At 35.5% G+C, this 17,060-nt stretch overlaps 1 protein-coding gene across 1 annotated transcript; it reads right to left on the reverse strand.

Annotated features, from left to right (window-relative positions):
* Positions 1-6,633: 6,633 nt before the first annotated feature.
* On the reverse strand, positions 6,634-7,705 carry LOC134653824 (androgen-induced gene 1 protein-like). Its single transcript, XM_063509187.1, has 2 exons — positions 7,414-7,705; positions 6,634-7,322 (listed from the first exon to the last, which is right to left on the reverse strand). Exons 1-2 carry the CDS (start codon positions 7,558-7,560, stop codon positions 6,765-6,767), a joined length of 705 nt encoding a protein of 234 aa, XP_063365257.1. The 5' UTR covers positions 7,561-7,705; the 3' UTR covers positions 6,634-6,764.
* Positions 7,706-17,060: the final 9,355 nt, after the last annotated feature.

A 17,060-nucleotide genomic window follows, 5' to 3' on the forward strand; every position in this document is an offset into this window, starting at 1 on the left:
GTGCGATATATATGTACGTATATTCATGAAACCATCGCTAAATAACCACCGGCCAAAGGTCTAGAAAACGTTCGACTATTTATAACAAAATGTGTTGGAAATCAAGCCTCAATTTGTCATTACGTCGAGATAAACACTTTATTTAGCATATTTAACAACTCCTGATCGCATGACTAGTATATAAATAGTAAATGGTCAAGGAAAGAGCCGTTTTGCCTTCATGTCATGTCACAGGCTAATTTAGAAAATGTGCGTGGTCTTGTATTTAAAAACTATACTAGGTTTAAAATTCAGTAAATTAAGGAAAGGAAAGTGTTAGATGTTGTGAAAAAAAAATCAAATAAAATAACACAGCACCCACGAGAGTCGTTATTGAAAAATATTGAAAATATTTAGCTAGAAAAAGGTATTTTTACTAGAATGTCACATGAGTAAATTTATTATAATGATATCATTGTATATTTTGGTGTGATTATGTATTTAAATCTCATGTTTTAATCGTGCATAAGCTGCTCAGTTGTTACCACTGGTAACAACTTGGTGGTAACTAGCGGGAATAACCCAAAATATCTTACTAGTCATCACTGTTATCAGTTTTGTGTTCGGTGCATTAAGCTGTAATATACACATAAACTTACATAAATTAAATGTATTAAAACAATTTATATGCAGCAAAATAGAATTTGTGTGCTGTACGCGTGGGATTCAGTATGATTATGTAATATTATTTTACGTGCGATTCTAATTTATATATTTTATGAAATGAGTATATTTACGTTCCATAAATATTTTATTTACTTTATTTTATTAGTATTTTAAAGCCTTTTTTACACGGCTACTGCATGTTTTTTTACTGTGGCTTTGTTAATGTAAATAAGTGAATCAATGTACTTAGAACTTAGGACATACATACATTAGAGTAAGGATATTTTTATTTTATCATATAATAATATAAATTATTAATTATACACATTGAAGTAACGAAGTTGTCATGACTTAAAGGGCTGAAGCAACGTCCCAGGCCGACTGTAGGTACATTATGTAGGGGTATTTGCACAAATATGAATCTAGACTATGATACCGTGTTATATTAATCAGTTGACGTAAATAGAATAAAAGATGTATCAAAGTAAACACCAGTGGCGGCGCGTCCATAAAAATCGATTCCCACTACCGGCTCCCATGTTTTTGGACGTTTGAGCGGAGTTGTAAAGGAAATATGTAAGCCAAATTAGCCCCGGCTTGCCTATGGATATGTGTGACGCGCCGCCACTGGTAAAAACCTAATTATTAAGTATAGGTACAATTATGATTATAAAATTCCGTTAGTAAAAAGTACAGTTATAATATAAAGAAGCTGATGTGTGTAATGACCAATGCACACGTTTCATACGGCGGTTTTCAACACACTTGTGACGAAAGAACATAACAGAACATTAATCGTTGCAACAGTTTGAACAGTTAGTAAAAGGAGGACAAATTAAAAAAAGCGGCCAAGTGCGAGTCGGACTCGCCCATGAAGGGTTCCGTATTTAGGCGATTTATGACGTATTAAAAAAAAACTACTTGCTAGATCTCGTTCAAACCAATTTTCGGTGGAAGTTTACATGGTAATGTACATCATATATTTTTTTTAGTTTTATCATTCTCTTATTTTAGAAGTTACAGGGGGGGGGGACACACATTTTACCACTTTGGAAGTGTCTCTCGCGCAAACTATTCAGTTTAGAAAAAAATGATATTAGAAACCTCAATATCATTTTTGAAGACCTATCCATAGATCATAGATACCCCACACGTATGGGTTTGACGAAAAAAAATTTTTGAGTTTCAGTTCGAAGTATGGGGAACCCCAAAAATTTATTGTTTTTTTTTTCTATTTTTGTGTGAAAATCTTAATGCGGTTCACAGAATACATCTACTTACCAAGTTTCAACAGTATAGTTCTTATAGTTTCGGAGAAAAGTGGCTGTGACATACGGACGGACAGACAGACGGACAGACAGACAGACAGACAGACATGACGAATCTATAAGGGTTCCGTTTTTTGCCATTTGGCTACGGAACCCTAAAAAACCGGCCAAGTGCGAGTCGGACTCGCGCACGGAGGGTTCCACACCATCAACAAAAAATAGAGCAAAAAAAATCGTGTTTGTTGTATGGGAGCCCCCCTTAAATATTTATTTTATTTTTAGTATTTGTTGTTATAGCGGCAACAGAGATACATCATTTGTGAAAATGTCAACTGTCTAGCTATCGCGGTTCTTGAGATACAGCCTGGTGACAGACGGATGGACGGACGGACGGACGGACAGCGAAGTCTTAGTAATAGGGTCCCGTTTTTTACCCTTTGGGCAACTTTGGGTACGGAACCCTAAGAGTTAATCGGATTATCCTACTACCCATTACGTCACCACAAAAACACGCGGGTTTAATATCTAGGATTATAAAATTTATAAGATAAGCCTAAAAGTTGTTTAAGTTACGCAAGTGTGTTGAAAGCTGTACTTTTACTAAAGGGGCTGTATAAAATCTTGGCTATGATGTTGCTGTGGTTATTGCTATGAATTAATAATTATATAAACGACATGGAACAGCTGTTTAAATTGTAATTGTGTTGTGTAAAATAATTATAGTTAACATTTTTATAACCTTAATTATTCTGAGAAATTGACATATTTATTGTTATTTTTACAATATTTATTTGCAAACAAAATTAATTTCATTTCGAAATTCAGTTCTAGTCCCATTATAGTGAATATAGTGATACCTAATATATGTTACCAGTTTGAGTTATTTTATAATTATTGAAATTAATCAAAGAGAATCAAATGAAATGAATTGTTTTTATTATACGTCGATTTTATATGAATAGACAGCAATTTAATTTTTATTCTCATTGGAGACGAATAATAATTATTATTGTCGTGGTTCTAAAGTGCAAGCAATGTAGGTATTTTATAAATATAACCCCGGGATATTTTTGCGGACTTACCTAGACACATTTTTTTTATTTGAACATTTTTATGTTATTTTTTCTTAGTCGTGAGATCTTTCAATCCTAATAGGAGAAAAAAAATCCATTCCGTTACCATTTTTCATAGACTTTGTATTAGTTTTTATTATGGTAACGAAATGCAAGGATCGAAAAATGTATGGATATTTTACGATACTTTTTCTCTTAAATAAAATTACAAAATCTGCAACAAAGGTGTAGTGTTGTACAGGTACTTAGGTAGATCTTTAAATAAAATGTCTAACCTAAGGTTTACAGATTTTATTAAGTATTTTTATTTATTAAATGAGGCTTTTCAAAACGAGCTTGATGTTTTTCTTCTTTATTAGTCAAGACAGTACATCATTAGTATAATTACATAGTTATCCAGGAATCTAGTATTTTAACTGGATAGGGCATGAGTGGTGGGGATAACTGTCAGAACGGGATAGTCTTATGTATCTTTCACTAGGAGTAGCAGAGAAAGCGCTATTATTGTTTGTCCTTGTCAGTCTCACTTTTTTTTATTCCCCACCGTAAATTTTGTAACAAATAAATTCGACCAATCATAGTGTCGCATTGCCTATGTTTTGTCCCTCACGGAGGCACGCGTATATGATCCTACCTTCTAGAGTCTGTGCGGAAAGAGAAGTCGTAGAATGTATTGTGCCCCATACATTTTGACATACATACATTTTACAAACGGAAGTTGAGATATTTTGAGACACCTACCGCGAAAAACGAAATTCGCAAATTGCGGGGATCTTTCTCTTTTACTCCAATGAAAGCGTAATTAGAGCGACAGACAGATGCCCGCAATTTGCGAACTTCGATTTTCGCGGTTATAGCCCAGGGTCTCAGCTCCATCAACTTCGTTCGGCGCTACCTCTGATCTAAACTCGCGTTCAAGAATATGGCACTGAACATTGGAGGAACGCGACTTTGTGATGAATGAAGGATGAACAGATGAAAGGTATCCCCTTATGACTCGTTTTAAATGAAAACACATTTATAATATAAACCGTATTGCTTTATTTAATAAAACTTAGCAAGTGATGGACTTACTCTATCGCCGATAAGCAATATGAACACTTCATTACGAGGTACTCATTACAAACTAAGTACGAATGATACAGCAGTTTGGCTCTATAATATACATAAGAATGCATAACGCATTACAAGATATTATTAACCCTTTGAACGCCACTCCTAATAAATATAACGAACCATCGCAAACCTTAATGGAATGTGTTAAAGTCTATATTACACTATATCCGTGCGCGTCAGTAGACGTCTTTGGCGGTCAAAACGTTAAATTACTATTATATTATACAAAGTAGCTAGAAAAAACAACAAACTCAAATTTTTAAGACGCAACTTTTGAGCCAGAGCACCCATTATTAACTAAATGATCACTTACGTATTTGTCATGAAATCGAAGGTTAGGTAGTAGTAGGTACTTATTTTATAAGTACCTACTACTTACTTTTCTTATTTTATACGGAATTGCCCGAGTGCGCGATAAACTGGCGAAAGCTAGGCCGTTTAGAAATGAGTCAGGCAATCCCTGTTGTTAAAGAATGTTATTCTCAATAAAATTCATTATAAAAACAATGATATCCAGGCCTTTCTTTAACTTAAAGAAAACTTAGGTCTTCTCTTCTACATTTTCGGATTAAAATTTGTGACCAAAATTTACATAATCAAAATAATTCGCCCTGTTTTCACTGGTATTACACCTACAGTTAACGAAACTTGAACCAAGCAATATTAGACGAGGCCACACCGTTAAACAGGTAATTAATGACGTAAGTAACTATTGCTTTTGTGTTCAGTCGCCATCAATAATATATATCTGGACCTTTCACTTTGAGCTATGTTCAAATCATAGACTAGGAATCCTCTAGACGGAGTTTAGAGCGATTATTTCATGAAATCGATGCTGCCAAAAATACTGAGGTGCGGGGGACGAGGGGAGCGAGTCCCGTGGCGTGATTGGTCCGTTCAAAGACACGGACGTCACACAAAGACACTTTTGACTCGAAGATGGAGTAAAACTACCGTATATTTGTGGCAGAGGGGGTAGCGTTACTATGCTCAGTCTAGAGGATGTCTTGTCTGTGGTTCAAATATTTGTGAGAACTTTGTATGTACCGATGTTTCCAAAGACGACTGTAAGTAGATTTACGTGTTTTGTTTGAAAAGCTTTTAAATTGTATTTGAGATTAGAATGTCAGAATCAAAAGGAAATAATTTATTCAATAAATTGCATTAGTGTAAGGCCCGAGTGGACGCTCGAAGCGGGGCGTGCAGCGTGGCGTCGGGCTCACAAGTGGTTTGAGCAGCGTGCACTAAGGCTGCTCCTATACGCTTGGCTGCACGCCCAACTCGAGCGTCCACTCAGGCCTTACACTTATACTTAACTAAATAATTAAATGTTATTTGGTTTTCATCAGACTTCCTTCTAAATACTCGTAGTTTTATTCATTTTCACGTACAGGAAGGAAGGAAATATTTTCCCTTTATTATTGTGATTTGCTAAAATTTTTATTTTTTTAAGCATGATTAAAAATACTGTGTGTATCACAGGCAATATTAAAACTGCAACCTAGTCTTAAAACATTCCAACTAGACATTGTTGGGTTTTTATTTCTCTAGTACCTACTTGTACATATAACCTGTTAAAATACCCATGATGATAAACATGTACATATTGACTTTAGTGTCCTACTTTTTTTGGGTATTTGAAATATAACAAGCTTAAATTTTCCTTAATAATCATTCAACTATTTTTATAGCTTAACTATTTAGCATAGCATATCACAGCTACACTTGGAAATTAATTCATTTTAAAACATCTTAATTTATCTAGGCTTTCTAAATAGTTGTATAATAGTTGATGAGTCCGATAATGAAAGTTCTGATAAAGAAGTTCCCAGCGAACAGTCTTGACTAACAAAATTTATACATTTTCTTGGATTTATACCATCATATAAAGGTTGGGAACCCCTGTATGAGTAACGTATTCCGTAAAGACACAAATGAGTATTAGGATTGAGACTTTTTTTAAACAATGCCCACAGCGATGTTGGGTATGGATTGCGACATGCCTGGTTACAATAGACCAATCCTGCCTGCCTGGCCTGCCTGCCTATGCCTGCCTATAATAATGCCTGGTTATGGTCCAATAGACCTCTAGTTACATCTAGACTTCTTCCTGTACTAAGAAGAGAATTCATAGTACCTATAGAATTTAGTAGTATACTATATATTGCTCTTGTCACTGATCACAACCAGTTTATTTAACCCTTTAACCGCCGTAGACTGATATATAAGACATTATTAAATTGTACAATGGGACTTGATGGCGTATCTAAGTTTTAAGAATTGAATAATGTGTAAAAATCGTGAAAGTTTAAATCAGTGTGATATATAAGACATACAAAATCGGGCTCATTTCGCCGCTGTCTGATAAATAGACAAACTTCATGTAACTTCATACCCCCCAGCGACACGAGCACGCTCGATGACGTATTCTAGGGCGGTTAAAAGGTTAAACATTGAGACTTACTGCATAAAGAAACAGAGCTCTGAGCTATAGCAATAATAAGCTGTAGAACATTATCAATCACCACTCCTTATGTAAGGGCATCAAAATACCATCCCACTTAAAATAATCATATTACTATCCCAATTAATAATAAATAAGTTACAAGTACTCTCCTAAATAGAATAAAAATCCCTTTATTTTGTACTCAATGTTACATAATTACTTAGCTTTTTTCTTTCCTGACTTAACTGTCTTCTCTATTTCTTTGGACCACACAGCTTTGTTCATTCTTTCTCCAACAACATACAGCGATAATACAAATCCAAGACCGAACAAATAAAATACAACCCTTAGTGGCCAGTTAAGAACTTCTAAGACTGGATAAACCCAAGCTCCAGTTTGGACATAGATGACATGTATCCATATAGCATAGCATAACATGAAAGCGGTCAAAAGGGAAATACCATGACTTCTAGATGGATACATTCTGAATGATGCTAGGAGTTCAATTAAAGTAAAAGCAACAATATTAGTATGCATGACATGGTTCAACCATGATGGAAAAATTGCATCCAACCTCTGTGGCAGAATCAACTCTCTGTCAATGGCGTAAATGCCCCAGAAAGTGATGCCAACAAACATTGCCACTGGGAATGCTAAAGTACTAAACAAGGTGTCCTTTATGCGTCGAATCAGTGGCTTCACTGACGGCGTCGGCTCGTTGGTGCCCCAAACATCATTTATTAGCGCCACAGTGAAGTACACCGTTTGAATTATCTGAAAGAATAAAATAAATAACCTCTTTAGTATACTTTAAAACGATGTAACGGATTTAGTTCAGGTCGTTTTTCTATCAAAAAGTACTTACGGCATCAATGAAAGTTAAAAACTTTAACTTTCCTCCAAAGGATCCTGCACCAGTCGTGCCCGGGAGTCTTACATACGTGTGATCGTAATAACACCCAAAGGCGAACTGTAAAGCCCCAAGCAAATGGAACAAAATTTGACCCGCCATCTTAATTAGTTACTACCTAAGAGTAACTGATAATTATTCGTCAAATTCCTATTAATATTAAGTTTTTAATCACAAATTTCTGAAGATATCGAACCAACTTGTTCCAAAATCCAAAGTAAAGCACAAATTTTGACTTGACATTACAATGACAGAGCAGTGACAGAAGTCACAGAAGCAGAAGAGAAGAATAACCGACGGCGTTCCGAAATTATTAGTAACGACTTGGCCTGGAAATTTTAGTCTGTGCCAAGCTTAAACTGACTCCAACTCATCGTTTGCTATCTCACCAAAGAGTAGTATGTATAGAATAGATGGTCAAGCAGATCTTGTTAATAGAAAAAGGCAGCAAATTTGAAAAATGTAGGCGCGAATGGATATCGTTCCATAGAAAATTTGAATTTCGCGCTTTTTTTACTGACAAGATTTGTTTGACCAGCTACAGTTATTTTTTTGTTATTTAAGCCATATCCAGACGAGCTGGGCAAATCGACCGATTTGATCAAGAAAATAATTGGCGCTAATCTCATCTAGCGACTCTAGCATCCTCACGTACACAATTTAATCACCAATTTGCATTCCATAGATACTAACTTCGAAAATTGGCATTTTTGTGTCCGCACCTGCTGATTTGATCGGGGAATCAAATTGGCTTTTGCGTCCGCACGGCCTGATTCGATCGGACAATTTCATCAGATTGGCGAAAAATTGTCTCGTCTGGAATCCACTAATACTGGTGTAAAAATAACAACACCTTGAAGATATTTATCCATTTATTTTCTTGTCTTCTTCCAATTCACAATAATCTCTTCTCTTGACAACCGCCTGCTAGCACGACTCAACAACCAAAAAGAGCTGTCCGCCAAGTGTCTTTCTTTTTATACCCAACCAATAACAGTCTTCAATTTCAAACTACCCTTAACTTTAAAAACTTATTAAGTAGGTATGCTAGGTCTTATTTCAAACTACCCGTAACTTTAAAAACGAATTAAATAGGTACGCTAAATACCAAAAACCCTACACTCGTCCATCCTGACTCCGTGTATGTCCTCATACACGTGCCAGGTGGAAACCCTACACTTGGCCGACAGACTACGTATACTACTTAACAGTGGATACACTAATCGCATAGGATACGAAACAGTTTCAATCAGGCATCAGCAAGTCAAAATCTCAAAAACATCATCTAAATAACCTTTCGTATGCCTGCCACACAATTTGGACTAGAATTTACAGTTTCAAGGTTATTAATTCAGTGGTAAATTTTGACTAAAGCATACGAAGGGTTAAAATTGTTACTCTTCTGCCGGAGACATCCTGCTGGAGACGGCTCGCACCGGACTCGCACCGGACTCTGGCGGCGCGAGGCGGGCTCCTGCTGGAGACGGCTCGCACCGGACTCTGGCGGCGCGAGGCGGGCTCCTGCTGGAGACGGCCCGCACCGGACTCTGGCGGCGCGAGGCGGGCTCCTGCTGGAGACGGCTCGCATCGGACTCAGGCGGCGCGAGGCGGGAGACGCCGGTAGAGGTGCGGCGCTCAACTTGCTAAAAATATCCAACATTGGGTTAATAATCACAACAGTGTACACCTTGACTAGTAATTCAGGGTAACAGATCATTAATTGCCATTTATTATTCGATTTTCATGAACTTAATGATCATCTCTATCTGCAGGTAGATAGTACACGAACCAATTCAATTCTCGTGACTGAAACAACAGAGTACACGAACCAATTCAATTCTCGTGACTGAAGCACTATCAATCTTCCTGCCATATATAATATGAACCAGTTCAAATCTTTTCTAAAATGGTAGTACTTAGCTGTGTCAGCACACGAATCAAATCAAATTCTCGTGGCTTCAACATCATTTTCCATTATCATGTCAAGAAATCTTCAATTATAAACCTCACTCTTGAGACAGGAATATTTCCCGAGAACCTTTCAGTAACTTTAACCCTGACTATAATTTATAAAATATTACTATGATGAATAACAGCGATAATTAAGTAATTATTGTGTACAACTTGACCTATTATGTTCCCATTATCAATGCATTAATCATCTGGTACTAAAAACCTATACCTAATAGCTCCCCTCCCAATGTTTTCAGAGAAGGTCGTATATTCTAGCTTGTTAGGATTTATCCAAGCTGACAAAGTACTTAGTCCATCAATTGCAAGACGCGTTGGGATTTTCAGACTATTAGATTTTTTTAACAGTATATTAATTCACTAAACGTCTTTACAGCATACCAAATCCCGCAGTTCGGGAATAAACATAGCACCTAAATAGGCGTGTTTCCGCAGAAAAAGGACCAGTAATATTTTCTCTACACGTTGAATTAAATAAATTATACGTTTCAAAATGTTACATGGCAGACATAAACGATAGAACTGCAAAAACCTGATGTTTTACCTATCCGTACCTTCCGACTTGTTCTAGAATACAATCAAAAATGTATACCATGGAATCGCATATTTTGTAACTGAAATATGGTATCATTTAACTATTGGGGTGATTACGACGACGTTGTAATTATGTTTAGGTTGTAAGAAAACTGCCCACGCAACATGTATCACCAATATCCACTCAGAGATTTCTTCAAGGAAATACTTGCGTTAATTGAGATCTACATACTGGAGCTTCGCCTTTTTGTAAACATAAAATATTAAGAATAAATCTTTTAATTACGATTTGCGCACTAGTATAAATATAATTATCAAATTTCAAGTTCGGCAATAAGTAAAAGTATAAAAGTGAATTCTTTACCGCAATACGTGTCTTTAGTAACCTCCCAGTTGAAATTAATATCTCTTATTATTAAATTATCTCTTTTAAAAACTGCCTCAATGGTAATCTACTATTATTTGACGAGTTTTTTATAGTTCATGCATTATTTAATATATCAGCTTATCTAGTAATTTAAACATAATATTTAAACATAATAATATAACCAATAAGAGGCCATCAATCCTCCTCGATCTCGGTTTAATTGTGGCGAGTTCTACAGGTTCAACCATGCACTCTTCATTATCGCTTATATTAAAATCATCATATTAAAATCATTTCAATGTAATGCTGCAACATTAACTGCAGTAACCTATGAATTAAAAATATGATTCAACAATTCAATAATTCAACGATTCTACAATTCAATAATTCAACGATTCTACAATTCAATAATTCAACGATTCTACAATTCAATAATTCAACGATTCTACAATTCAATAATTCAACGATTCTACAATTCAATAATTCAACGATTCTACAATTCAATAATTCAACGATTCTACAATTCAATAATTCAACGATTCTACAATTCAATAATTCAACGATTCTACAATTCAATAATTCAACGATTCTACAATTCAATAATTCAACGATTCTACAATTCAATAATTCAACGATTCTACAATTCAATAATTCAACGATTCTACAATTCAATAATTCAACGATTCTACAATTCAATAATTCAACGATTCTACAATTCAATAATTCAACGATTCTACAATTCAATAATTCAACGATTCTACAATTCAATAATTCAACGATTCTACAATTCAATAATTAAACGATTCTACAATTCAATAATTAAACGATTCTACAATTCAATAATTCAACGATTCTACAATTCAATAATTCAACGATTCTACAATTCAATAATTCAACGATTCTACAATTCAATAATTCAACGATTCTACAATTCAATCAACCAACGATTCTACAATTCAATCAACCAACGATTCTACAATTCAATCAACCAACGATTCTACAATTCAATCAACCAACGATTCTACAATTCAATCAACCAACGATTCTACAATTCAATCAACCAACGATTCTACAATTCAATCAACCAACGATTCTACAATTCAATCAACCAACGATTCTACAATTCAATCAACCAACGATTCTACAATTCAATCAACCAACGATTCTACAATTCAATCAACCAACGATTCTACAATTCAATCAACCAACGACTCTACAATTCAATCAACCAATGACTCTATAATTCAATCAACCAATGACTATAATTCAAGCCCAATAACTATAATTCAAGCCCAATGACTATAATTCAAGCCCAATGACTATAACTCAAGCCCAATGACTATAAATTATGACTATAATTCAATCAACCAATGACTCGATCATTCAATAAACCAAACGACTCGATCATTCAATAAACCAAACGACTCGATCATTCAATAAACCAAACGACTCGATCATTCAATAAACCAAACGACTCGATCATTCAATAAACCAAACGATTCGATCATTCAATAAACCAAACGACTCTATAATTCAATAAACCAAGCGACTCTATAATTCAATAAACCAAACGACTCTATAATTCAATAAACCAAACGACTCTATAACTCAATAAACCAAACGACTCTATAACTCAATAAACCAAACGACTCTATAACTCAATAAACCAAACGACTCTATAATTCAATAAAGCAAACGACTCTATAATTCAATAAAGCAAACGACTCTATAATTCAATAAAGCAAACGACTCTATAATTCAATAAAGCAAACGACTCTATAATTCAATAAAGCAAACGACTCTATAATTCAATAAAGCAAACGACTCTATAATTCAATAAAGCAAACGACTCTATAATTCAATAAAGCAAACGACTCTATAATTCAATAAAGCAAACGACTCTATAATTCAATAAAGCAAACGACTCTAATTCAATAAAGCAAACGACTCTATAATTCAATAAAGCAAACGACTCTATAATTCAATAAAGCAAACGACTCTATAATTCAATAAAGCAAACGACTCTATAATTCAATAAACCAAACGACTCTATAATTCAATAAACCAAATGACTCTATAATTCAATAAACCAAATGACTCTATAATTCAATAAACCAAATGACTCTATAATTCAATAAACCAAATGACTCTATATAAACCAAATGACTCTATAATTCAATAAACCAAATGACTCTATAATTCAATAAACCAAATGACTCTATAATCCAATAAACCAAATGACTCCATAATTCAATAAACCAAATGACTATCAATACTAGATACTCGATACTCGATACTCGATACTCGACCAATAAATAAACAAAGCAACAAATCAATCAATTCACAGAAAATGTGCCGTTAATGAGCTAATTATTGTCCAATTTTGTTTATAATCAGATGGCATTATAAATGTGGAGCTTCCTTGCAGTTCAAATAGAAATCACAAAAGTTGGTCAAAGGCCTGACCGGCTGAGAACCACTCATAGATCGTATCTATTATTTCGTAAGATAAGATATATACGCGTTATTATATCGCATTGACATATTTAGGCAAAAATTTCTCATAATTGGTACACAAGTAATAGTTTCTATCGGTTCATCAAATTTATTTTTCTCAACTTATCCTCTGGCAATATATTCATCTTATACTTATGTTATATGTGTTAGATGTCGATGAACGAGATGAAGTCAAGCAATTCACGGTATCTAACACACATTACCATATCAAATCATTCATAATATAATAGTAAAAGTAGGTGTACATGACCTGATGTCCAGTGGCGCGTGCCTCTCGCTAAGGCTGTCGAAGCGGGGTTACTCCTGACTTTCACAACAGGACTCCGCTTCGGTCTGGATTCCTTTTTCACTGCCGCTGTTATTCCAGCTACATTCCCTTTCGCGAAGACCGAGGCTTCTGGTGTTCGCAAACGCCGTTGATCATCATGAGTCATCGTCAGCCATATTCTTCAACAACTCGGCATGAAACGTAAAAGTATCCGGTGTTACATATACCTATATACTATATCATAATACCTTATAAACTATAAAGGAATTATATGACAAAATAATGTTTAATGGTAGTTCAAATTATAAACATTCATTTATCTCAAAAACTATGCGTCGTAGCAAAAAAAATGACTGAAAATTCAATGCCCCGTTTGCATAGTAAGCTATCTACTTATATTCCATAAATTTTAACATTAAGGATCAAAATCAAAACTCAAAATCTTCAATTAAATTGCGAGACCTGGTTATAAATCATAAATATCAATTTATCTCTGAAACTATGCGCCGTAGTGAAGAAATAATGAAAATTAAGGCACCCTTGAATACTCCAACCAACACATATCAAGACCCACGTGTTGACATATTCTGCCTAATTCCCACATGTGTGTGGGTAAGTAAGTAGCAAAGAAGTTAATAACTACAGTCACGTATATATTTATTAAGAAGAACACGTGTATTTGATTTTGTTAACTGAACATTATTATGCCTAGCTGTCGGTGGCATGGTGGTTAAATACTTTGAATTCTCGACCAACTGACGCATATATTCTTATGATTACACATTGATATTATGTCCATTTAATTACATTTATGGGTCAAACTAACCTAAGTTTAACTGATATGCAATTAGATAGCCTATAATCATAATCATCATAATATTATTAATAAATGATGCAGGTACTCATTTAAATTAAATAAAAATGTTACCAGTACCATATTTCTTACGTAATCCATTAGAATTTCGTATAGTTAATTAATTATCTCCAAGCTCAGAATAAGGGTCATGTTATCAACTAGTTATCTCACTAAATCAATAAGTAATAGCAGTAGGCGTGTACTTACGTTCTGCACACTTCTGAAGTGTAAAAATAACAACACCTTGAAGATATTTATCCATTTATTTTCTTGTCTTCTTCCAATTCACAATAATCTCTTCTCTTGACAACCGCCTGCTAGCACGACTCAACAACCAAAAAGAGCTGTCCGCCAAGTGTCTTTCTTTTTATACCCAACCAATAACAGTCTTCAATTTCAAACTACCCTTAACTTTAAAAACTTATTAAGTAGGTATGCTAGGTCTTATTTCAAACTACCCGTAACTTTAAAAACGAATTAAATAGGTACGCTAAATACCAAAAACCCTACACTGGCAAATTGGGTTTGCCAGACTACATAACTTTGTTAAGCCCGCTCCACACTCGTGCGCGAATCGCAGCGTTCGCGGCTTCGCCCGCGATTCACGCACATAGTCTGGAGGGGGTTTAAGGGCCCTCCATCCACACTCGTGCGCGATACGCGCACGCGAGTGTGGCGTCGATTTCGCAGATTGCATTGCCTTCGTGCATTGTTCCCCGTTTTTAGCCCCCACCATACTATGCGCGTGAATCGCGGGCGAAGCCGCGAACGCGAGTGTGGAGTCAAGTTTGCAGATCTGCAGCCCCCTATGCGCGTGAATCGCGGGCGAAGCCGCGAACGCGAGTGTGAAGTAGGAAGGAGGTGGTTGTACCTACTCCAGATGTCTGGGGATCTGCCGCGTAAATCGAAATTTCGGTAAAAAAGTTAGACCAAGCTCAGTTGATCTAAGATGCTCAGTTGGCAGCGATTTTGATAGCACAAACCCAAACTGTGCACGTGTTATTTACACGTCATAATCTCATAAAATAGAAGTTTGACGTTTAAAATAACACTTGCAAAGTCTGGGCTATCAAAATCGCTGCTAACTTAGCTTAAGATCGGTTTTCCTAGGATAGCGGTGCCGTCATATAGCGGCCGTCTCCATACTAAATAATACGGCTAAATATGGATGTCGTAGTATTTGTATGGAGACGGCCGCTATATGACGGCACCGCTTTCGGAGGAAACCAAAGCTTTAGTCTACCACTCGAGTACCTACCGTCCCTACTACTAAGTTTAGTGGTAGGCACGGTAGGTACTCGTGGTAGACTAAAGCTTTGGTTACTTGTATCAGGGCTATAACCGCGAAAATCGAAGTTCGTCAATTGCGGGCATTTTTCTCTGTCACTCTAATTACGTCTTAATGAGAGTAAAAGAGATAGATCCCCGCAATTTGCGAAAATCTGTTTTCGCGGTAGCCCCCCTGTTCTAATTATGAGACAGATAACGAAATTTCGATTTTCGCGGTAATACCTAAGTAAAGAAACAACTTTTTAGAATAAAATAGTATATATTTTATTGAAAATGTCTTTACATGGCACTCTATAGATATACACACTTACAATAAACAATATACATAATACGATACAATTGACCACCTATACGGCGAAAACATGATTGCAATATTATGTCAAATATAATTCATTTATATAAAGGAGAGCGCGCAACTTTGCTCTTTTTTGTAACTTTGCCCAGGAACCTGTTGCGTATAAAATTATTTGGAAAGAAATAGGTAATGTCATAACAATATTACTAGTTAGGGTTCCGTAGCCAAATGGCAAAAAACGAAACCCTTATGGATTCGTCATGTCTGTCTGTCTGTCCGTCCGTATGTCAAGGCCACTTTTTTCCGAAACTATAAGAACTGTTGAAACTTGGTAAGTAGATGTATTCTGTGAACCGCATTAAGATTTTCACACAAAAATAGAAAAAGAAAACAATAAATTTTGGGGGTTCCCCATCAAACCCACACGTGTGGGATAGATCTTAAAAATGATATTGAGGTTTCTAATATAATTTTTTTCTAAACTGAATAGTTTGAGCGAGAGACACTTCCAAAGTGGTAAAATATGCCCCCCCCCCCTGTAATTATCATGCAATATATATGATGTACATTACCATGCAAACTTCCACCGAAAATTGGTTTGAACGAGATCTAGTAAGTCGTTTTTTTAATACGTCATAAATTACGGATTAGTTAGAAGAGGCTATTACTACTTAAGGATTTATTACTTGGAGAAAAGTGCAATTAAAAAAATTTATAAGTAGGATAATAATTAGTAAGTAGTAATAATAAGCAAACTGTGATATTGTGAACTACCTATTTTTTGCTACACCCTTTCCAGGGTCCATGTATGTAACATCTATACTATGGAATGCAAATAAAGATCTCTATCTCTAACCCTTCATGGGCGAAAAACGGGACCCTATTACTAAGACTCCGCTGTCCGTCCGTCCGTCTGTCCGTCCGTCCGTCCGTCCGTCCGTCTGTCACCAGGCTGTATCTCACGAACCGTCATAGCTAGACAGTTGAAATTTTCACAGATGATGTATTTTTGTTGCCCGCTATAACAACAAACACTAAAAACAGAATAAAATAAAGATTTAAGTGGGGCCCCCATACAACAAACGTGATTTTTGACCGAAGTTAAGCAACGTCGGGCGGGGTCAGTACTTGGATGGGTGACCGTTTTTTTGCTTGTTTTGCTCTATTTTTTGCTGATGGTGCGGAACCCTCCGTGCGCGAGTCCGACTTGCACTTGGCCGGTTTTTTTTGTATGGAACAGGCTTCAAGATTACAAATTGAATTTTCCAAATTCTTAAAATTCAATTTAGGTAGGTATGAATATTTAAATATAGGAACCAAATAATATTGTAAAAATAACAAGACCGCGAAGATACAGCTTTCTAAATAGTTACACATAGAATTGCTAAAGTAAAATTTCATTCCATGAAACAATAACACATGCATTTACAGACCAGTGGTCACAGACGTCACAGTACCTATTTAAATCTTTATCTGTAATAAGACTTATTAAATCTTTAATAAG

This window comes from Cydia amplana, chromosome 14 (assembly GCF_948474715.1).
Source record: "Cydia amplana chromosome 14, ilCydAmpl1.1, whole genome shotgun sequence".
In the NCBI taxonomy this organism is placed as follows: Eukaryota; Metazoa; Arthropoda; class Insecta; order Lepidoptera; family Tortricidae; genus Cydia; species Cydia amplana.

What these genes read in the sequence shown, in the direction of transcription:
- LOC134653824 (XM_063509187.1), bottom strand. Translation starts at nt 7,560, where the DNA reads ATGGCGGGTCAAATTTTGTTCCATTTGCTTGGGGCTTTACAGTTCGCC. An exon ending in TTTTAACTTTCATTGATGCC is followed by an intron (nt 7,323 to 7,413) that starts GTAAGTACTTTT and finishes TTATTCTTTCAG; the next exon opens with ATAATTCAAACGGTGTACTT.